The sequence below is a fragment of the Saimiri boliviensis genome, chromosome 4 (assembly GCF_048565385.1).
Source record: "Saimiri boliviensis isolate mSaiBol1 chromosome 4, mSaiBol1.pri, whole genome shotgun sequence".
In the NCBI taxonomy this organism is placed as follows: domain Eukaryota; kingdom Metazoa; phylum Chordata; class Mammalia; order Primates; family Cebidae; genus Saimiri; species Saimiri boliviensis.
This window is the reverse complement of record NC_133452.1, coordinates 61,970,265-61,993,426: the sequence shown is the minus strand read 5'-3', so window position 1 is coordinate 61,993,426 and position 23,162 is coordinate 61,970,265. Positions and strand designations below refer to the sequence as shown.

The 23,162-nt window shown below is 39.0% G+C and overlaps 1 protein-coding gene across 5 annotated transcripts in view; it reads left to right on the top strand.

The window, feature by feature from the left end:
* The window catches only part of SOBP (sine oculis binding protein homolog), a 169,638-nt gene that overhangs the window by 35,182 nt on the left and 111,294 nt on the right, over positions 1–23,162 (top strand). For 3 of the 5 annotated variants that reach the window (XM_074397648.1, XM_074397647.1, XM_074397651.1), the window contains 2 exons: positions 3,750–3,902; positions 7,781–7,932. In XM_074397648.1, the coding sequence (XP_074253749.1) occupies positions 3,750–3,902; positions 7,781–7,932 (305 nt within the window). The remainder of the gene's footprint in view (positions 1–3,749; positions 3,903–7,780; positions 7,933–23,162) is intronic. The other 2 variants (XM_039467711.2, XM_074397649.1) reach the window with 1 other exon arrangement.

Genomic DNA, 23,162 nt, shown 5'->3' with positions numbered 1-23,162 from the left:
AACACACCTCTGATCCTGTCATGGTTGTCTTTTTTTTGTTTTGAGATGAAGTTTCACTCTTATCACCCAAGCTGGAATGCAGTGGTGCCATCTTGGCTCACTGCAAACTCTGCCTCTCAGGTTCAAACAATTTTCCTGCTTTACTCTCCTGAGTAACTGGGATTATAGGCACCTGCCACCATGCCTGGCTAATTTTTTTTTTTTTTTTTTTTTTTTTTTTGTATTTTTAGTAGAGATAGGGTTTTACTAAAACCTGGTTTGAAACCAGTTGGGCAGGCTTGTCTTGAACTCCTGACCTCAAGTGATCCATCCACATTAGCTTCCCAAAGTCCTGGGATTACAGGTGTGAGTCACCACTCCCGGCCTGTCATGTTCTATCAAGAAACTTTGGGAGCTTCTTATTACCTGTGGAATAAAGATGAGTCTTCTCCCTCCCCTGACGGCAAAATGGCATCCATGAGACTCCTTGTTCAGGCCCCTTCAGTCCCTGTCTAATCTGCTTTTCCCTTCACACAAACTTGGTCAACTGGATGACTGCAGGATTCCTGCCCACCTGGAGCCTGTGCCACTCTCTGGCCCCTGCAGTTCTTCTGTCCTTTCTCTACTTTTGAACTCCCCCACCTTCCAAATCCTTCAACTCAAATACTGTGCTCTCTGGAATGGCTCTCACAACTGTCTGAACCTCTTACTGCATTCTGCCTGTCATATATGAGTCACACACCTCAGGTCTAACCAGCTCACATGTAAACATGTCATTCTTTCTGGAATCACATTCTTTATACTTACGTCTGTATCTATGTCTGTCTTCATAATATGGATGTAAATAATTTAAAATTGGGTGGCATGTTCCATTAGAAAATTGAAAACATTTTAAAGTCTGTCATTGTTCTGTAATTTTGTATAACATATGCTCATTCCTTTTACTTATTGGAACCAATTTTTAATTTATATGTAGAAGATTTAGATTTTATTTTGGGGTTAAGTACTATTCTGTTTAGAGAGAAGTAGACTATTTAAATTCTTGAAATAACTTCAAATCCATTTTCAAAAGATAATTAGGGATAATTTAGGTGCTATATAGATTGGTGTAGTACTATGGACCTCTGTCACTTAATTGCATTATCCTTTTAATGAGAGCTGAGTTTCAATAAAATTTTACTATTTCAGACACCGCTCTTTGGGAATTCTTGATAGCTCAGTTGCCAAGGTGGCAGACATTTTTAGTTGTTGCTCTGATACTTTTTAAATGAGCAAACTTCTCAGGCACTTAGGAAGATCCACCCATGTGTGGATAGTTAATGTAATAATTACAAAGAATTCCCATCTATTAATTACAGAATATCTGGCAGTGCAGTGATATATTTGGCAACATCTTGTCAACTATTAATTCAAGTTAAGTACTTTTTTTTAAAAGAATAGCTGTAAGTGAGGCTTTTATTAATTCTAATGGCTTTACTCTGAAATAATGTAAGTTAGTGAAATTTAACCAATTACTGGGTTGTTCTTTGTATTCAAGGATAGTGGTTCTACATATGTCATCCGTGGGAGGGGATGTGATTGAAGAGACTGGTGCCTGGTCACCGGGCCTCTCCAGACTGCATACAGCGGACACCCACCCTTTTCTTGTGGTTCTAATTGCCACTAGTTCTAAGGAAGGCTCGTTTACATATAGAATATGCATATTTAATCTTATTTGATCCTCACAGTAGCTATCGTTAGGGTGGGCATTATCAGTCCTTGATCAACTTACTCTTGTCACACACAACTAGAAGGGGCAATATTAGTACTTTCACCCAAGGTCCTCTGTCTCTATCTCTCTGTGCTTCGCCACACTGTCTTTCAAATAGTAGCAACTTAGATTTGCAAAGCAATGTACATCTACGACCTCATTTGCTTAAAAAATAGTCACCCGCTTGAGATTGTTATAAGTGGATCTGCCTGTTGCTTTTCTGTTCTGGCAATCCTTAGCTATATGCCACTGTCTACTATGTTGCATATTCATACTTAAAAGTCACTCTGAACACATTTGACATGTTCTACGGTGTCATCGCCCTGTCCACACTGCCTTCCTTTGGCTGCCTTCAGGTTGCTTTAGCTCTTTCCAAGGCTAGACATTAGTTAAGTAATATGTCCCAACTCTCCCATCTTTGCCTCTCTACCTTTCTCATTGGAACCCTATCCTCAGCGCTTCTTCCCATTCCTTGTAAAAATATATTCTTCAGAAAGAATCATTCATTTCAAAGCCTACATCATTATTTACAAGTATATATTGAGTCTGCTTGCTTTCCGGAAACTTGTGCTTGAATATTTTATAAGAAACATTTAGCCAAAGAAATGACCTTCTAGTGGCAGAATTTAATCTTAGTGAGCAGCTGAAGGATAATTTTTTGAAGCTAGGATGTTCTTACTGCCACCTTGAAATTACAGAGCTAAGGGGTCTCCCGCTTCACCCACACAGAAAGTCAGTCTTAGCCATGTCCTGCTATGATCCCTGCTCCTTAGAAAAGAGAAGGCTGGCAAGAGTATTGCTTGCCTTCTTGAGATCCACATATTATTGGTTCTATCTTATCATTTAATGTTTAAGTAGCACTTACTGGTGCAAGTTATATAGAATGTTTGCAGCAAATCCATGTCTCATAGTCATAAAGAAGTAAAGGCTTGCACTGTGGGCCTTTAACATATTTAAAAAAAATCAATCAACAAATATTGATTGAGTAACACTTCGGCTGTCTCCTCAAAGACATTTTGACCTTTTTGATTTCATTTTCTTTGTCTATTGTTGTGTCACCGAGCAGTGTGCTGTGTTAAGTAGCAAAATCTGTGACAGCTTTTAGTCCTTTTTGTAGAGAGGGGTCTGTGCGGATGGTTTATACTCTTACTGCTTAGAAAAGCCATGGTCTCTAAGGTATAGTGGTCAAGAGTTTGGGCTCTGGAATCAGATGGCCTGGTCCCCAGTCAGGCTCTGATATGTACTCATTGCATGATTAGGAGTAAATTACTTACCATATAAACTCACATTCCTCATTTGCACAATGGAGATTAATATTAGTACCCGCCTGGTTGTTGGTGGTTGTGAAAAAGATTAAATAACGTTGAAATGAGCCATGCACTGTGCGGGAACCTACTAAGTACTGCCAACTCTGATGATGTTCTTTGTGGTTTACTGGTACCAGTTTTCTCTGGGTCTCCTTGTATGTTCACTCCTAGAACACGGGGAATTGTACGGAAGCTCCTGATGGACTCTGAAGAGGCTTTAACTTAGATTGCTTTAAAGTCTTTGAAATCGAATTATTTCAAAAAGGAATTTCTCTCTTTGAAGAAGTTATGAAGAAAGCAAACTTTAGCTCTAGTTTCTTGCCAGCTTTCCAGGCCGTGTCTTTATTCTGTTGTTAAATATAGCTGCTGCCGGCCGGGTACGTGGCTCACACCTAAAATCCTAGCACTTTGAGAGGCTGAGGTGGGTGGATCACAAGGTCAAGAGATTGAGATCATCCTGGCCAACATGGTGAAACTCCCGTTTCTCCTAAAAATACAAAAATTAGCTGGGTGTGGTGGCTTGCGCCTGTAGTCTCAGCTACTCAGGAGGCTGAGGCAGGAGAATTGCTTGAACCCAGGAGGCAGAGGTTGCAGTCAGCCGAGATTGGGCCATTGTACTCCAGCCTAACAACAGAGTCTCCTCAGACTGCCTTGCACCTTGTCTCAGATATAATCCAGATCTTTCATTGATTATCTGGATGTGTGCATTCTAGGAACTGTTGGACGAGATAGATGTTCCAGCAAATACTTTCAGAATTTCCCCTCAGACTTGGACTCCCGTGAAAGTTACAAAGGGGTGGTAGATCTACAGTTTAATTGCCCAGAGTCCATTAATGCCCTACTGATTTTCTCTGGGCGCTGGTCAGGTAAGTTAGTATGCATGTTTATAGCCAATTCAAATGCCCCAAGAAGATCACTGACCAATGGCCATCCTTATTTTTAAAAGTAACCAGATAATGCAATTTCTCAAACACCTTCAGCAGGGCACTTCAGAAATGCTTGATTTCACACTTCCCTGCACTGTAATAAATAAATACAATTTTGATTTCATCTTGGAGTAATTAATCTGAACTTCTTCTGGGATGTAAGGTAGAAAAATGTTCTATAGCTCTTTGAACATTAGATTGGAAAGAAAATGCCTTAAACATTCTGCTTAATTAAATTCTAAAGAGGTGGTACAAAATTTTCATGATTAATTGAAATTTGCATATTTTGACTGATACATATTTATATTACATTATCATATGAAAATTTTATTATGTTATAAAAACTGTTCTCTTTGGAAATGTGATTTAATGCTGTAAACATTTTGCATTTGTTGTTGCATTGTTTATTATAAAAATGCACAGCCTAATAGGTGTAAGATAATGTAATGTAAAAATCTGTTATGCGAATCTTCTCTGAGGTAATCTCAAGTCTCTAATGGCACAGACCGTTAGCCAAAATATAAGATAGGTTATTAGGTTTTCCCTGGCTTGAATAAATATTTTTTAAAATAGAAAAAATTTTTAAAGCAGATCAAATTAGAAAAGTTAAAATGCTAAAGACTTCTATTTTGCCAGTGTAAAGCATGCGCTTCATTTCCAGGTTTCAGATAGAAAGAGATGCAGGTGTTGAAGTGGATGGATCGCTTTGACTTTAACCACTTAAGAAGCATTCATTTTTCTAGGGGAGCAGTCATAAGATATGGGGACACCTTCTCATGTCTGGTGGCAGAATTTTGAACTATATTTTGCCTGACAATATTAATTTAGATAATCACAATGCTTTTTGAGTTTCTAAAATGTATTACTAATATAAATGACTTTTATAAATCTAGAATACCTGGGATAGCTGAAGAAATTAAAAAAATTTTTTTTGAATAACCCAATTATCAGATGGTTCTTTGGATCGTTAGCTGCTGGCAAAAGTTTAATACCAGGAAAGAAGAAATGTGATGGGAGCTTTCCAAAGCATACACCTTTGTGAAACAAAATTTTACAAAAAACTGCTGGGAACATTGACTTATTTGACAAGGCAAATGCTAACCATCATTTTCAGAGTTTTCCAACCACCAGATATAGAAGTGCAGAATTTCTTTTGTCTCATCTCATATTGTTGCTTTGTAGTAAGAATGATTTATAAGAAATAATCTGTTTTAAAATTCTACCTTTTTGTTCATTTGTTAGGTCCATTTTAAGAAAGTATTTTTGTCTCTCTTTAAAAAATGACAGGTGGGTCTGTCTGGTGATGATGGATTGAAGCTTGAGAAAGACCCTGGAGCTATCCTTTGGCCCCAAGCATCATTCCTCCAGGCCTGGCCCAAGCCTCACGCTAAGCCCTGGCCTTGTGAATAGCTTTGCGCTCTACTCTCTCTCATCTCAGTTTTGGTCCATTGTAGTTAAAGATCTAGGTCTTAAACAATTTTATACTTTGTTTTACAAGTCAGATGATTTAAAGGAAGAAACAATGACAGGGACCTAGTGCATGTTCTAAAATGGCTCCCTGAGACGTGGGGATCTCCTCATTAAACTGTGAGGCCAGATGATTTCCTGCATAAATCTTTTTCCTTACAGATTTCACCAGAATCAAGCTTACTGCCAGTGGATCATTTATAAGAATTCTGCTGTATCATCTTCTTTTTCAGGAATTTAAGATTTTAAAACATCTTATCAATTGGGAAAAATAGAAACTATTAGTTGCTATCTAGTTTAGTAAAGACAGGTGATTATTTTAAAATAAATGCTCCTTCTAATCTAAGAAAACTTCTTCATATGCTAAGGTAAATTATAGAGCTTTGCTAATTTTCCATACCATTGTATAATGTTAATATGTAGAGAGATACCATATTAGAGATCATGTAAAATATAAATAAAAGCTTGCTTTTATTTATTTATTTAATTTTTAAATTTTTTGTTAATGATATTCCTGAAATATCAAAAAGCTTGCTTTGAATAGAACAAATTATTAAATACAATAATTGTTTGACATTTGAATTTATATTATGCCATTTAAAGAAAGTTATGTGATCAAAAATGTTTGACATCAAAGGTCATTTTTTATACCGTCTCATTTGATAATTAACAATAGATCACAATATGTAATTTGTGAAATACAAAAAGGTCATTAAAATGGCAATATTTATTCCATTGAGGTAAATAAAATGCCGCACATAGTTCAGAGTGGTGATACTCAAGGGGAAAAAGGCTGTATCACTGCACTACAAATTAGTTTGCTTCTAATTTTGCAGGCTGATGACCACACTGCCTCAAACTAAATCTTTTCCCTGGAAATGAAATGATTGCATGACAGACTCTATGAACCATGAATATGTCAACAACTCATGGACCAGGCTTTGCTTAGCAATTAGTCTCTGGGGGATTTTATCTAGAAATCAGACAACACTACCCTAGTGCTTTTTGGGGATTTTGTGATTATCATTCATGTCTGGAGCATGAGTCTGGGTTAATACAAAAAAAAAAATTCCATAAAGGAAGAAGAGATGTGGCAATCAGACAGACAGACAGACAGACAGACAGACACACACACACACACACACACACACCCTGCTGTCAATTGGGAGGACAGAGAAAACTCAAGATGTAGCAAAAGCCACTAATATGCAACAAAGAAATATTACTTGGGTGTCTACTTAAAGTTTCCTTTTGTCCACACCTCCACCCACCCCTCAAAGAAGGCCAGTGTTTCCCAGACCCAAATATCACCATCATAATTTTTGTCATAACTTCTGACCACCTACACTATGATTTACTAAATATATTTTACTAATTGACTCACTTTAAAATCCTTTCTTTGTTTAAGCAGTAGTGTTTGTGATATTATGGGCTTGTTATGCTAGTTAAATTTGTTTTCTCCTCATGCAAAGGAAAATAAATACAACAATTTAAATAGTAGAAATATTTGCAAACCACCTAAATTCATTCTGGGCCACCCCATGACATGACATGAGGAGCTCGGAGGACCACCAATCTGGCTGAGAATGATCTGGCATTCCCATTGCCATCCCTCCATCCAGGGTCCATGAACCACATGACATGGAGGAGAATTTCAACCAGGCCTGCATCTCCCTTAGGACGCCAGCCCGGAAGCCTGCGTTTTCAGCGTCTGTTCAGTGAGCCAGCCTTGTCTCTTTCTGTTGCCAGAATCTGGCCATGCCCATCTTTCCTTTTTTGACTAAACGCATTGCTTGAGAATTATTACATTGCAAGAGTAAACAATAGCACATATCATTTAATAGTAATAGGGAACATGCCATGGTTGAGCCTGGTGCCTGGTCAAGGTTCACATGAGGGTGTTCCATTTGTAAGTTGGTACCCTACAAATTGTCCCGCGCAGTGCAGATCCTGTAAGCTTTCACAGGACCTTTGAAGAAATGAGTTATTTTACAAGCGTCATTAGTACTGGGACTGGTTTAACTAGGCAGATGAAGCTTTTGTTTTTGTTATTTTTTTTAGCCAGGCTAAGAAGCCCTAGGAGCCCTCATGGCTCTGCAGCCATGCTCTGGTTTTTAAGTAAATATCTTTTAGAAACTTAGGAGCCTAAATAAATAAATAAAGAGAGAGAGAGAGAGAGAGAGAGAGAGAGAGAGAGAGAAAGAGAGGGAGAGGGAGAAAGAAAAAGCACTTCTCCTCCAAGGTCCAGAAACTAAAATCAGGTCCGGGTACTCTGTCAGGTTCAGGGTGTGTCTATATTTGAAGGCATGTTTGCTTCTGATATGAACATTTTTCTTATACTTTTATTATAGAAGATGATGTGTCAAATGTACAAATAATGTGTGCCTGGTGCCAGAAAGTGGGAATCAAGCGCTATTCCCTGAGTATGGGAAGTGAGGTGAAAAGCTTCTGCAGCGAGAAGTGCTTTGCAGCCTGCCGACGAGCCTACTTCAAGAGAAATAAGGTAAGAGCACCGGAGAGAGAGGCGGCCCCCGCAGGCCTCACCAGCCCACACGCGCATGTGCCTCGTAGCTTCTAGTGGAAAACACTGCGCACCTTTTATTTTTATATTTTTATTCTTTCTGTTTTGTCCATTCCCCTTCTGTGTCATGCTTAACCTTTTGGAATAAGGAATCCCCTTCTAACGTGTTTCTCTTGGCTTCGTGTTTGCATTCTGAGAGGGTGAATGAATCTAATAAGGACACTGTGATCACAGCTGGTATCCTCATGGCTAGTATCTTTCCAGCAGTAGAGTGCAGAATGCACTCTGAGTCTATGAAAGATAAGTGGTAGATATTTCTTATAAAAGCCAAGTAATCAGCCACAGAAGCATGGCCAGAAAGTTTTAGCCTACTCAGTTTAATTCTGGTACCCAGTGGAAATATTACTATTGCTCTTTTCAAAATCTGACCCACGAGCTCTTGTTAAGAAAAATGTCAAGTCTCTTTTGACATCTGATGTTAAAGCTGATTGATATTGAGAAAAGAAATCATGAATCCATGAAACAACATTGCTCACATAGCCAAGCATCTGTGAGAAGCATGGTGGGTAAACACAGGAACAGCCATAGTTAGAATTTTTTGTTTTGTTTTGTTTTTTAAAAAGACATCACAGGTCTGAAAATGTCCTTTTTGAATAGTGTTAGCCACCATGGATGGGAAATGGAATGCATGATGTTTTTACAGTCACACACACATGCACACAACGATTTTCTGAATCCTTAAAGAACTGCTGTAGCCTTTGCCACCAACTACTGAGGTCACTTGCTAGTCCTCAATTATTTTCCATTGATATGTAAAGCTTCCTTAATTCATAAAATCTTTACTAAAATTGTCCACATTTTGTTAAGTGTTTCCATTTCTATAATACAAGATCCAAATCTGTTCTTTCTTGAAGCAAACAGTTATTATTTTTCTAAAAGTGTGGTATTTGCAATCCTGAAATGCTAATTATGGGCTCACTGCATTGCAAGAAGCACTGTTGCAGCAAATTATCTCCTGCAAATTTGGGTCACATTCATTCTGCCAAAAAACATAATGCCGAAAGAATTAGGCTGCAGAATTCAGCGGGGTGGAATTCTGGTAGCAGTCTCTAAGAGTTAGGCTCATAATCTTCACTGGAACAGAGAGGCAAGTAAGGAAATTGTTTGGAATTCTTTTGGGACTGTCAGCAGTCAAGTTCACTTTCCCCTGGGAGGAGCCAGTGAATCTGGGGAGGAGGGTGGGAAGAACGACCCAAGGGAAACACGTTTTGTTTTAATATAGGGGGATTAAAATGATCTCTGAGACCCTGGGGCTCCCATTTTAAATGCTGAGCACTGGAGTCACAACCCCAGGAGTGGGCCCAGTGCTTTCTTCTTCAAAGCCCTACTTACCACAACAAAATACTTTGCATTCCATCCCAGAAGATGGCTATAGAACAGGGCTTGTTGTCTTTCTCTAATTCTGAAGGGCTATGGGTCTGAATCTTGATGGGCTGCCTGTAGGGAATAAAATCAAGCAAGATGGATTTGTCACAATCCTGGTGATACATGTTTTGCAAACTGTACTTTGTAGTGAGCCTTTAAACCTGATTCCATTTGGAAAAACACTCCAGAAACCGTATCTATGTCTATATTGTTTATATCATTATAGAGTTTAAGGTCAAACTGAATTTGAACTTCCACAGTGTACATTTTTGAAAAATGGGTAACTGGGAGCCAGGTTAGGAATTAGCATTTGGAATATGTACAACAGGTAAAGTCAGCAATGGGAGGAGGACAATCACATTTCACTTTCTACCAGAAGTTATTGGGGGATGTCTTTGAACATCTTGCAAAACCTGGAAGTTGCAGTGGTTTGGTGTTTAGCCAGTGACTTTGCCATCTAATCCCAGTTGTCCATTAGTGTACAAACAATTCCTGCCTTCTCTGCAGTCTTCATCCTTCCTTATGTATCCCAAAGCTCTGACATGCTATGCCTTCTTGTGTGTGAGTGTGTGTGTGTGTGTTTTTTTTTTCAAATACAGAAATAAACTAGTCATATCACCTGCCGGCTTCTTTTTTTTTTTTTTTTTTTTAATTTTAAAGAGTGTTATCTCTGTTACAATATTATATTGTATTACAATAAACATGTACAGCTGCTGCATTTCTGTTAACTGATAGGATTTCGTGGTCATTTCATTTAGGGCTTGGGTTTCCTAATGGATTGTATTAGATACCAGTCTCCATCCTGCCATTTCTAAGAACTGCTTGTAATAAGCCCCTGGGTGTTCCCTGCTGAAGACAATAGCAAATGGCTACTCTCTTCTTGTATCATTTAACGAAGTCCGTAGTCCTCGTTAGTAAAATTGGGGACTTTCTTAATCTTAGAAAAAGGGCAAAATTCTTCCCATTCCTACATAATAGAGTTTTCTGGCTAAATTCTACCTTTTTTAAGTGTTGAGAAGTGGATAGAAAACAGTGAATAATGTGTGTGTGCAGAACAGAATTTTGCCTTAGGTATAGTGTAGACTTAAAAAAAAAACATAAAATTAACTGTGCTGTAAATTATGCTTTATGATGACAGCCCGTTTGTTGCTGAATAGCATGCTGGGATCTAAAAATGGTCTCTAAGTTGAACCCAAATTGCATGCATAACTTTACAAAGAAAAATCCTAGTAGAAAAGGTAGCTAATTAGGAGCAGTATTCAGCTGACCTCTGTTTTGTGTCTGAGCAACACCTGCGTTTGTGAATGTAAATTGGACAGCTGTGCCTGTGGTCCCTGTTTCTCTTCACAAACGCTCGGGTGTAGAGTCAGGAATTGATCTGCTCCTAAAAACAAGGACAAAAATAACCTGACTCTCAAAATGATGGCCCACTCAAAATGGCTCTTTAAATTTTGTTTGTTTGCCTCTCAATCCTTCATTTCTCTTTGGGTTTCTCTGTTTCATGGGGTGGGTTGAAAGTGTCACATAACATCTCTCACAAACTCTGTCACTATGCAATAAGGTGGTGTGGATTGAAGCCAGGTTAACCTCTATAGCGTGTAGGTTATATTTTTAACTGAATTTAAATTTTTATTTGAAGAGTTGTCTGGATTGCTACAAATATTAGGCTTTCTTCAAAATACTTCTAAACACTGCCAGGAGAGGACCATGAATCACAGCTGTATTCACTTAAGGACTCTAACTACTAGTTTACACATTTCAGAATGTTGGCTCTAAGAAGTGGATAGTGTTAATTCATAATATATTTTGTAGAATCCTTATCCCCAAAGGCTTATTTGCTGGCTTAAAAATTTTTGAAACAATGGATAAAAAAAATACTTGTGCAGTCTGTGGGCATTGTATGGACAATGGGATGTCAATCTCATTATTTCATGTATTAGAGACTTTTCAGGGAACTAACAGCTCACTCTTTTCCCAGCCCCTTTTTGGACTTGAGAACATTTCTGTCCTTGTGATTCACCTAGGAATGGGAAAGTTGCAGAGATTCCTTAGTGGTTTTGTACTCTTGTAGAAACATTTAGTCCAACTTGCTAACACCAGTTTTACTTTGCATAGTAATACACACTTAAAAATACTCTTTCCTAAGAGAGTAATGTCTTGTAACCATTATCCCTCTAAAAGGGAGTAACAAACAAGAACACAAATGTTAGTCACTTCCAAATGCCTTATGTTTGATCTCTTTCCTTTTTCATGGGAAATATCTTATTGTCTAAACTAACATCTAAAAATCAAGCAGGAAATCAAAATTCAAGACAAATGGCCACTCCAGGCAATGCAAAGGAAGATTGTTTCCTTTTCTTGTTCAGATCTCATTCATAGTGCTCTTTATGGATTAGGAATGTTGATAATTTACAAGTAAGCACAAATTCCTAAGAGCGCCAAAGTTTTGCTTCCTCAAAACTTTTTTCTAGTTTTTTTTTTCATGATTTGAAAGGCTGGGTGCAGTGGCTCACGCCTATAATCCCAGCACTTTGGGAAGTGGAGGTGGGAGGATTGCTTGAGCCTAGGAGTTCAAGACCAGCCTGGGCAACATAGTGAGACCCTGTCTCTACAAAACATGCAAAAATTAGCTGAGTGTGGTGATGCTCACGTGTAGTCCCATTTACTCACTCAGGAGGCTGAGGTGGGAGGCTTGCTTAGCCCAGAAGGCTGGGGCTGCAGTGAGCCATGACTGTGCCATTGTACTACTGCCTGGGCAACAGAGCAAGACCCTATCTCAGAAAAAAGAAATGATCAAAATACTTCTTCAATATCATAATATTGCGATTCCCCAGGAGACCATAGTGGGAAGAAACCAATGTGGCTCTGAGATGAGGATAAGGATGCATTATGAAGAAAAAGATTATATAGACAGAAACAATATTTGCCAATGATGCCTTTAAGATTTCCTAACAATCATTATAATAATAACATAAATATTCAAGGAGGGGAATATTGTATTATTAGCATTTCTTTTACTTTCAATCTATATTCTTGGTTATACAGTCTTAGAAGAGATTTCTTTTGGAAGAACTCATCTCTAATTAGCATGTATCATCGTGTTATTTGGAGTTATATTTTATTTAGATATAGTCTATTTGTCTTTTTATTAAACTTGAATGTATCTTGGGAAAGATTTCTCAGTTTCAGACTTCATTATAGAACCAAGTAGTGCAGAAGAAATGTGTAACAATTGCCCTGTTAATCTAATGATTAACCTGTCTGCTTTTTCCTTTAAATACCTGCAAGATTTAATTTGCAAAATGGCTATCATTCATGAAGACTTGGAGAAAGACATTAAGAAATTACTGGCAATTAATGTCCCCTGACCACCTGAAGCTCAGACCACAGACTTGCTTTTGCCAGTTGCTTGCAAATATCCTTGGTCCACAAGTAAATGCACCCAGGGAGCCCCAGGTTTCTTCCTGTGGATTTCCCTTGGTTTTGACAGCCACCAGTGAGCCTCCTGGATCTGTCCAGCTACACCCTGGCCTGCAGAATGACTACTTGATTTGCAGTGTCCATTAGTACTGTGCTGTCAGCCCATCCACTGCCTCATGTGTATAGTGGCTTCTCCTCCCAGGAATTTAGTCAGCAGGCCAGGGGCTGAGCTCCCTTTTGGTCATAGCAACCAGGGGTGTTTTCAGAAAGCTCTGGGGAAAAAAACAAGAAACCCCACTTTTCTTATTCTCTTGTATTTTGAAATACAGAATGGAATATTGATGAGCTGCTGCAAATGACAGGCTGGAAAAAAACGATCACAGAGGAGGGGTAAACGTCAGCCTTTGGTAACACATTTCGGGGTAGGGTTAGAGCAGGAAAGCTCTGGCTAGTGAAGTTGAGTGTAGGTCCATTGAAAGTGACACACTGGCTCTTGAGGAGAGCCAGAAAGTGTCCTGAGGTAGAGGTTCTGCAGGCGGGTGGGACACAGTTCTCTAGAAAGCCATCAGAAGCTTGGTGAGAGGCGTGTAACCTCATGTTCACCAAAACACCTGAAAACCACTTGAGAAACTCTGGACTAAGGGGATACCTGGAACATAGCATGGGGCAAGTGGGGACTGAAAGGAATAGCAACCACTTCTAGTTTTTAATGAGCTACATGTTGGGAGACTGTGAAGGAAGCAGCAATAATTCTAACCCATTAGCCAGAATGGACATCGGTTTCTGAATAACATTAGATATTTTAGATTAAATATGAAGACTTGATCAAAACTCTAAATAGCTTCAAGCCCTAGTCTGTGTTCAACATTTTTCAGTGAGCAGAAGGAAGAGAGGGAATTTTTCATAAATTGGAATCTGGTCACGTGGGGATCAATACACAGGGCTATTGATGTATATGCTGGAATGTTAATTTTCAGACGCAGTACATCTCTGGCCATCCTTCTGGTAATGGCTAATGCTGTTCACTTAAATCAAGTTTTTTCTCATCTGAACTGCCGGTAATTATCCAATCCATCTAAAAGGCACGCTCCCTTTTAACATTAACCACAGTGTCAGATTGCATCAGCCACATTGTGTTCTGGTGACTGCTTCTGCAGAGTGATGAATGTGCGTGTTTGGAGTTCATAGTCTGATTGTCTGTTTGGACAGTGGGCAGTTCAGTGAAACAAATGATCAGGAAGGGATCTATTTATTTGGGACGAATGTTCTCCTTATCGATCCAGTCACTTACATTTCTAACTCTCTCACCTTGCCACTAACAGTGTTCAGCTTTATTTGAAGAAAGAGCTTTAAAGAATTATCTTACAGGTCATTTTGATGTGCTTCTCCCATCATAAGCTGCATTCAGGCACTCCTTGTGCCTGACTTAAAAAGGAAGGTGTTGTGAGACCTTATTAATGAACACCAGAGGAGGGAGAAGGTTCTGAGAGTGCTTGGTGAACTGTCCTGAGAAACCAAGAGATAATGATTATTCATTTTCCTGGGATAGTAGTTGTACTCTGTTAATTCAGTGCTTTGTTAAAAATGTTAAATATCTGAATAAGTGCATGCATCAAAGGGCAGGTGGCTTGCCTTGAGAAGTTTTAAGGTAGTATATTGAGACCCGAAATTTTCTTATACACTTTTGCAACGTGTGGTCACAATGCCTAGTATACTCAAGAGACCGTATATGGGGGATCCAAGCTATAGGCATGCCTGTGGTTATTTTAATTTCTCCTCCATTTCAATACCTCTGGATAGCTTTTGTACACATAAGCAGAAGTGTGAACTGGCCAAGCTGTGGGTAATTCTTTGTTCCTTGGTCTCTTTGCTCTTTGTTTATATTATCACAGATAATATAATGAAATAAAGAAAATCTTGCTACAGATGGTCAGTTAATTTCTGTCCCAGCAGTTGAGACTGAGAATGGGAAATTCCCTATGTTACAATCCACTCTTAGGGTGGCTGTGCACACAGTGGAATCTAATGTCTACTGACAGACTGCCTTTGGAGGTTACAAACATCAGTCTATTGCATTCTCTGTAAACACAGGCTGTGGGCCAGAGTGGGGCTCTGCTACAAGCTCTGGGAGGCAGATCAATGGTTTAATGAATCCATAAAGATGCTTGAACTCTGCTGCAATTTACTGAGCACTCTAGTTAAATGAAACTCCTGTAGTCTTTAACAAAGATAGCGATAATCGATGGCTGGGGCTGGAAGTCCATGTCCAGCAATCACAACCTTCCAGAATTTGTGTTGTCTCATTGCTAACAGAGGGTTAGTCACATTCAGGCTCTGAAGCTCACTGTGTGTCTATGTTGATATTTGCTCAATGTTTGAGAGCTGAATTTGGCCCAGAGATGACATAATCCTAGAAATGTCGCTTCTGCAAGGACTATTTTTAAATGATGGAATATTATTTAAAATAAATTTCTTTAAAGTGACAACATTAAGCTCAAGAATTATATTTGTTCTAACATGTAGTGTCTTTGTAAGTCATCCCCATGATGAAAAGTAAATAGCGGAATAAAATCCATTCCTGATTAAGTCCTCAAAATGTCAAATTGCATAGTGTTGGAGAGCCCTGATTAATTTTTCCATGGTAAAATATTCTTCATTAGTTTGCTATGGGTAAGGGTTAACCACTCCTATTATAAATTCAGACATTAATGTATTTTCTGCTTAATTCATCTTCGAATAGAGGAAAATATACTTAGTAGATATGAATTTTTTACTTCCAAATGTGCTTTGGAAATATTATACTGATTTATGAGAGAGCTTTGCAGGCATGTAGGATAATTCCTTCATAAATATGTTGAAATGTACTTAAAAGTATTTAACCACCTTTGATTGTAGAAAAACAAGTGCCTTGACTTTGAAATGATTATTTTTCCACAGAAATAGTAGAAGTTATGACATAATTCAAAGATTTTGCATTTGATTTTTGTCACAGAAACTTAAACTTTCTTAATGTTTAACTTTCTTGATTAGCTAATTAGCATTAGTTAATCCCACTCCAATAACTATATTTTGGAGGTTCAAGGGGTAATAGGAATTTTGAGATACTATGACTGCTAATTTTCACTGGCCTTTTGCCAAACATTCCAGGATAAAGCAATGATTTTTATGTGGATCTCATGAATGATATGTTATCTTATAATCTGTTTTGATAGAATGATTTTATATTACTTAAAATATGGTGAGCATTTTTATGACTACACATCTAACTCTGCTAAAAGGAAAATATTTGAAGAACGTGACAGTTTCTGTGATAATCTGTAGGATTGTATGTTTCATAAGTAGAGCAATATAAATTGATATCAAAGAAAAAGAGAGGTTTGCCATTTAGGAAATAAGTACCCCTCTGCAGCTTTTTGTTTGTTTTTAGTCAGACTTTTTAAAAAAAACTCTTGTTATTTACTCATCCATTCATTCTTTAAAAAATAAAATAGAAAGATGTATGGAGTCTGTATATGGCACTAAGCATGTTTTAGGCTTGGTGGATAGACTTTTGAACAAGAGAAAAAGTCCCTGCTTTGGAGGGACTTACATTCTAGCAGGGGAGATAGATGATATACAGGTTTAAAAATATCTTTGTAATATGATTTCAGGTAGGAAAAAGTGCTATGAAAAGAAAAAAGCAGAGTGAGGGGAGGGCTAGTGAGGGGCTGCTGTTTTATATCTGGGGATCACAGAAGTTATTTTGAGGAGGTGACATGTGCTGGGGACAGAAGGAAGTGACGGAGCTAGTTGTGTGTGAGGAGCTGGCAGCAGAGTGTCCTGCAGAGAAGGGGGAGTAAGTGAGAAACAGAGGTCCTGTGGCAGGAACAGTCTTGGCATTTTTGAATAGCAGCAAGAAGTACAGATGTCTGGAGCGGAATGATCAAGGTGGTGAGAAGCCAAATGACGTAGTCTGGAGAGGCAGTAGTTTGGAGTTCATTCTAAGTGTGATGGCAGCTATTGGAAGCTGTTGAACAGGATGGGTGATGTGATTTTTGTTGTTGATTGGGCCTCTGTGAAGGAAGTAACACATTTAGGATCCCGTATGCAAGGGGAATTTGGAGAGTAAGAAAGGCAACAGCATTTGCATCAAAGTTGGGTGTGTCTGGCAATAGAAAACTAAAAATATCTTATTCACTGAATTATTCATTAGTAGTTATGAAACATTTCCCAGTAGCAAAAGTGTGTTGAACCAATTTAGTTGTGTGTGTGTGTGTGTGTGTGTGTGTGTGTGTGTTGTTTTGTTTTGTGTTTTTTTTGGGCAAAGTGTGGGAGGAAAGGCACCAGGAAGGGATGTGTTCTGACACAGCGATTTTCTTTCTGTAGGGCAGTTGATGCTTGTCCCCAACCCAGTAGAAAGTTTAGGGCCTCAGAAGGCAAGTTCCACATAGAATCTAGCTCTTGCTCTCGGAGACCTACAGCATCCACGGGTCTGCTCAAGCTCTGGCCTTAGAGGTAGTATTATGGTAAGGAGATGGTAATCTTGAAGGGACCGTCTTTAGGTAAAGAGATTATTTCGAAGTCTGTTTTATTCTTAGAGTAGATACAGTTTGGTGATTACCTGTAGGGTGTATCAGGATTTTTAATACAAGTAACAGAAGACCCCAACAATAAAAGACATCTTCTGGAGTTATGAAGCCCCAAGTTAGTATGTACTTTGGGGCAGGTTGATTCAGCAGCACAGCGGTCTTATCACAGTCCCATTTCTTTCCATCTCTGTATTCTTCTGTATTGAGTGTTGGCCACATTCCATGGTAAGCTCCTCGGTGGTCATGGGACAGCTGCTAGCAGCAATCAGGGCTACACATGTTCTTGCTGACATCCTCTAGAATGAGTGTCTCTGTCCTAGCATTCCAAAAAAGAGTCTTGAAATTTATACTCATTGTCTGTGCTTACATTACATGCTCATACCCGAATGGGGGGCTATGACCAGAGACAGCAATGGAATGTCTAGCCTGAGTCAATCAGGGTTTCCCTCTGAAATTCAAGTTGAGCTCATTTTCTTCTGAAGCCCATGGGCAGCATGGGGAGGGATAGCTACCAGAATGAAAGTCAGGGAACTGTTAGACAGGGAGCCAGAGTGATGGCTGATGGGAGGTGCCAACAAATGTCACAGGAGAGAAAGAGATGATCTCCTGAGGCTATTTCATGAGGTTGAATTCTTTATACCTGTATATGGATGTGTCATACCTGTCTACTCTTGACATGTGGGAGAAATAATCCAAGTATGGACTGAAAGATAAAAATGTGGTTAGCATTCATCATAGGGTCCTTAGATGAACCACCTCTTCTACCCAGCACCAGCTGTTTTGGGAAACCTGATTATTAGAACATTGGCTGTAATATCAGGACTGATGTGATCACTATTTCCACTGTTTTTGGACTTTAGAACATGAGATTGCACAGAACTAAAACAAAGGGATTTTGGTTAGCTGTTATCCCCATTTATGAAGAGGAACAGTGGTGCCATTACAGCAACAAATAGCCCAGAATATAGTTTCCTCAGTGTAAGTGGCCTGGAAGAAGCTGGCCAAGGCGTATATTGATGTGGGGAGCTAGATGCTTTGGAGTAGAAGAATGATAGAATGAGGCTGCTGTTACCCATCAAGAGTTTGCTGGCCCACACACTGAAGCTACTTTCTTTGTGGCTGAAAACTGTGTCTGCTAAACAGAAGGAAAAGAGGTTTTCAGAAGAATTGTGATATAGTCTGAGGCTAAATGCTTCAAGTTCACGTGGCCAAAGGAATAGGAGTTTTGAAGACTGCAGCAGCTTTTACCATTATTAATTAATCTATTTATTCACGCATTCAACAAATGTTTGTTGAGCAGCAACTATGGGAGTTTCAGTGGCCAACAAAACCTGGTTCTTGCCCTCATGAAGCTTATAGTCCATTGAGGGACAGATGTCTATTTAAATAATAACACAACGTGAAGTTGTCACTGTGGCAAGTGCCATGATAGTATTGGGCACAGTGCCATGAGAACCTTTATCAGGAGAAGTTGACTCATTAGAAGATCTGGAAGTTTCCCTGAGTAAGTGGGGCTAGCACTGAAATCTGAAGGATGAAGAAGATTTCCTTTAAGTAAGGAAAGAGAGAAGGAAGAGCTTATTGGGCTGATTTCTAATTTTGGCATTGATCTGCACTTTCTTTGCTAATTTCATGTTCTTTATGAAGGAATGGAGCTTTACCTACACACAAGAAAACAATTGAACAAACAGATATTCCCTAGAATGATAACCCCATTTATCCATTTGTTTGCAAGTTAATTCATTTGATCATTTGTTCATTCATTCATTCATTCTACCCACTCTTGGAGATTTGTTGCTTGCCTGCTGGCCTCTGCCTGCCCTGACTTTTCAGTCAGCTTCATGGACTATAGAGTTAACTATGATTAATACTAAATCATTTCAGAGAATGTATTGACAGCTTGTAACTCTTGAAGGTAGAAGCATTTTGTAAATATATAATACTACTGTAATAATCACAATGATAACTATAAGAGCTTAAGTGTTTTTAACAATCAATTGTACTAGAAAAGCAACAATGATAACAGAGAAAAGATTGGGCAAAAATGCACTGATTTGAGAGAGAATAGTGTAATTACTGTCTGATGAATGGTTGAAAGATAAATAAGTCACTTTTTGCTGGAAAGAGTCACGGAAATGGCAGATGCTCACCCCATCCCCACCAGGTGTGGTGAGGAGATATAGTTTTGTTTTATATAGAGAGAACTATATAGTTATATTAACATTAATGCCAGGGCAGACAGAAAGTTTGGGTAATGATGAATTCCAAGACAGAGAACTGCTTGTTGACATTCAGGTCCCTAGGCAAGACAATCGTGATAAAATGGAAACAGAACAGCATGCTTGCTGGTACGGCAACAGAGGCGATTCTTGTGGTGCAATGGTGTGGCGGGAAGGAAGGAATTCTCCTCCCTTTCTTTGTATTCTTTGTTTCAGCCTCACATCTAATTTTAGTGCCTAAGATCACGATGACAACTCAATAGAAATGTAATGACAAATAAATAGGCAGGTAAGTAACTCAGATTTTATCTTCCTGGGTCTTAACTGGGTGATGTGGACATGGATATTCCTAATGAGAGGTATCTGAATCCTCTTCAGTATGCCGAAAGGGAGAGATGACCTTTATAAGGCTAACTACATTTTTACCTGCCTCAGGTGACTGTGAACCAGGGACTTCCAGTTCAGCTGGAGTCAGCAGCCCCCTCTCCAGCTCTAGTAGCTCCTGAAAGCCACACATAATGACAGTCATTTCCAAAAGAGGCTGATTTTAAAACTGTGCTGAAAATGGCTAACAGCAGGCTGAAGGTTAAAGTAAAAAACTTAAAAACCATAAAATCTGCCTGGAGGCTATTTAAGCAAACTGTTTTAGAGGCACAGATGGTTCATATACCTCTGAGCCAAAAACAAAAAGGAAAAAGGGGACAGTAAAGCTGGCGTGATTAAGCAGACAAGTATGAAAGTTTTATTAGTACTAAAAAGGCATCCTTTAGAAAGTGAAAAATCTGTCTCAGGAAATTCGGAAGACATGTTAAAGACCAACGGGAAATGGAGAGGGCACGCAGATGACATATCGGAAAGCAACCAAAGATAGCGAAGCATGTGCATTGACTATCAGAAGCTGTGCTCTGAGGACCTTAGGAAGCAGTGTGAGAGAAAGATCCCGTATATGGACAGTTGGGAGTAGCTTCCCTGTCCTGTATTAGTCTTTGATGTAGAGCAGGTTTTGTAGGGATTTGGTGTAACTTAAACAGTGATTTGAATCTCCAAGGAAAATCAGTTGAAGCAAATTGGAAGAGCTTGCATGCCGTCAATCAGAGGATCCAAAATATATGAGGGAAATGAAGTATGATGTTGCTGTTAGCATTAAATATAGCACGTCTACTTGAGAGCTGAGAAGTCACTGGGGTGTGAGGTCATCCAGCATCTCTCGAGGGTCTGCTTTGCTGCATCCTGGATGCAGCCCTCCAAGTATGTTCCCATGTGCGTGATGATGCTTGCACTCATGTGCACACAGAAAACCTCTGGATTTGAGATGGGTGAGTTTCCATTACCGTAATTTTGAGAAAAGTCGGGCTCTAAGGAATGACAGAACAGTACAAAGTTTGCAGGGTCACATTTGAGGAGCCTCCTTTGAGGATAAAAAAAACCAGTATTTTATGTCTTGAGTGAGCATTTGATATAAACCATAACAAAAATGATCAAATATCACCTTGCAAAGAGTAAGGTAAGTTGTTTGGATTTTCAAAAATCCAAGTAATTCATTTAGAGTTTGGCTGACTCCCCATGAAGAGACCCTTGAGGAACACAAACAACTGAAGACAAGGAATAAAACCCAGCTTTGGATGAAGAACCTGGGGAAGGAAAGGATGATATTCCTCAGAGTACAGAGAAATTAATAGTGTACCATCCCAGGGTTTATATACGGAGTAGTGTCACTTGGTAATACAGATGGCTTATTTGGCAGTAGATGACAGGAAGGAGGGAGCGTTTGCTACTTTCTCTTAGTGGCTTTCATTTGAAAACCACAGAGAATTACCCCTCCCCCCAAATAGAAACCCTTACAAATATATACATATAATGAGGTAACCTGACATCAGATGTAATTCCATTCACTCAGCCATCAGCGAGCACGAGGGAACAAAACGTTTTAATCCTCATGTCCCTGATATGGGCTGACTCTCAGCATCCCCAGAGAGGCGAACTTGGTCTTATCTGTAAGGGGCTCATTGTGTTGCCGGCCTGGAGTAAAAAAATTAACTTTTAAATGTTTGACTGCATTAAAGACAATTTTTTAAAGCGGACAAAAGTACATCAAACAATATGCTGATAATCAAGCTATGTCCCTTCTCACAGGAAACGTGTAGTTCATTCTTCTTGAACCTGATTTTTATAAAAGGCGAATGCTGAACTTTAAAAGAGTTGACACAGAGGATTAAATATATTTTCATTATACTGCAGGCTATACAAATATGGGATACAAAAGCCTGAAAAGGTATATTGTTGAGGACGAAAAGAACCAATAATAAAACTAAAGAACTGGTAAATGTAAATGTAATCAAAGTGTACTCAGCCTCTTAACACTCAGGGGTAACCTTTGCAGTTGGCCACAGTGGGGAAAGGCTGGGTCAGACTCCATGGCAGATGGTTTAATACATAGTGCATATATTAATCCATGGAGGCAGCCCTGGAAATGCAAGCAGGTTGTTAATGATCACGGATAGCAGTTGTGAGCTGTTCCTGGTCTTGTAGTTAGGTGTTTAGATGTCATGCTTTGGGGTTCAAGTTGATGGGTTTCTGCTTTGGGAGAACATTTCCCCCCTTCTGTTGCACTGCACAGCTGATGAGGCATGCTTCAGGGAAGGGATGATTTAGACTACGGCAGGTGAATGGAAGAGAGAGAAGGTACACTTACCACAACCCAGTCCCGTGATTTAGTTTGATGACTTCTTACTTCTAGTTAAAGTGTTACCATTGAGAGTTCATTGAGTATGAGGGATTTGTGAATCAAATGTAAAGGAGCAGACACCACTGCTGTAAATCTAATCACTTGGTAATACTGATGGTTTATTTGGCAGTAGATGACGGGAAGGAGGGAGCGTTTGCTACTTTCTCTTAGTTGCTTTCATTTGAAAACCACAGAGAATTACCCCTCCTCCCAAGTAGAAACCCTTACAAATATATACATCAAATAGAAATCCTTACAAATACATACGTCAATCTGACATCAGCTCAATACTGCTTACCAACAACAAAAGAAATCCCCAATCTTATGGCCTATTGGCACCAGATAAAACCATGTACCAATAATATCATTTTCAACTTTCTTTATCATGAATTGTTTAATAAGTAGAAAAGAATATTGATCTCCCCAAATTTTAGCATATTCAAAATTGACTTAAAGAGTAAATTAAGGACTGGGTGCAAAGGCTCACATCTGTAACACATTTGGGAAGCTGAGGTGGGAGGATCACTTGAGGCCAGGAGTTCAAGACTAGCCTGGACAACATAGCCAGACCTTGTTTCTACAAAACGTAAAAAAATTAGCCAGGTGTGATGGTGCATACCTGTAGTCTTAGCTACTTCGGAGACTGACATGTGAGAATTGCTTGAGCCAGGAGTTTGAGGTTACAGTGAGCTGTGATTGTGCTACTGTACTCCAGCCTGGGTAACAGAGCAAGACCTTGTTTCTAAAAAATAAAAAATCGAAAAGTAAAAAAGTTGAATTAACAGATAAACCCAGAGAATTAATTATAAAGAGGCATACTCCCAAGCCCTGGGGTGGAGCTCATAGAAATCATCT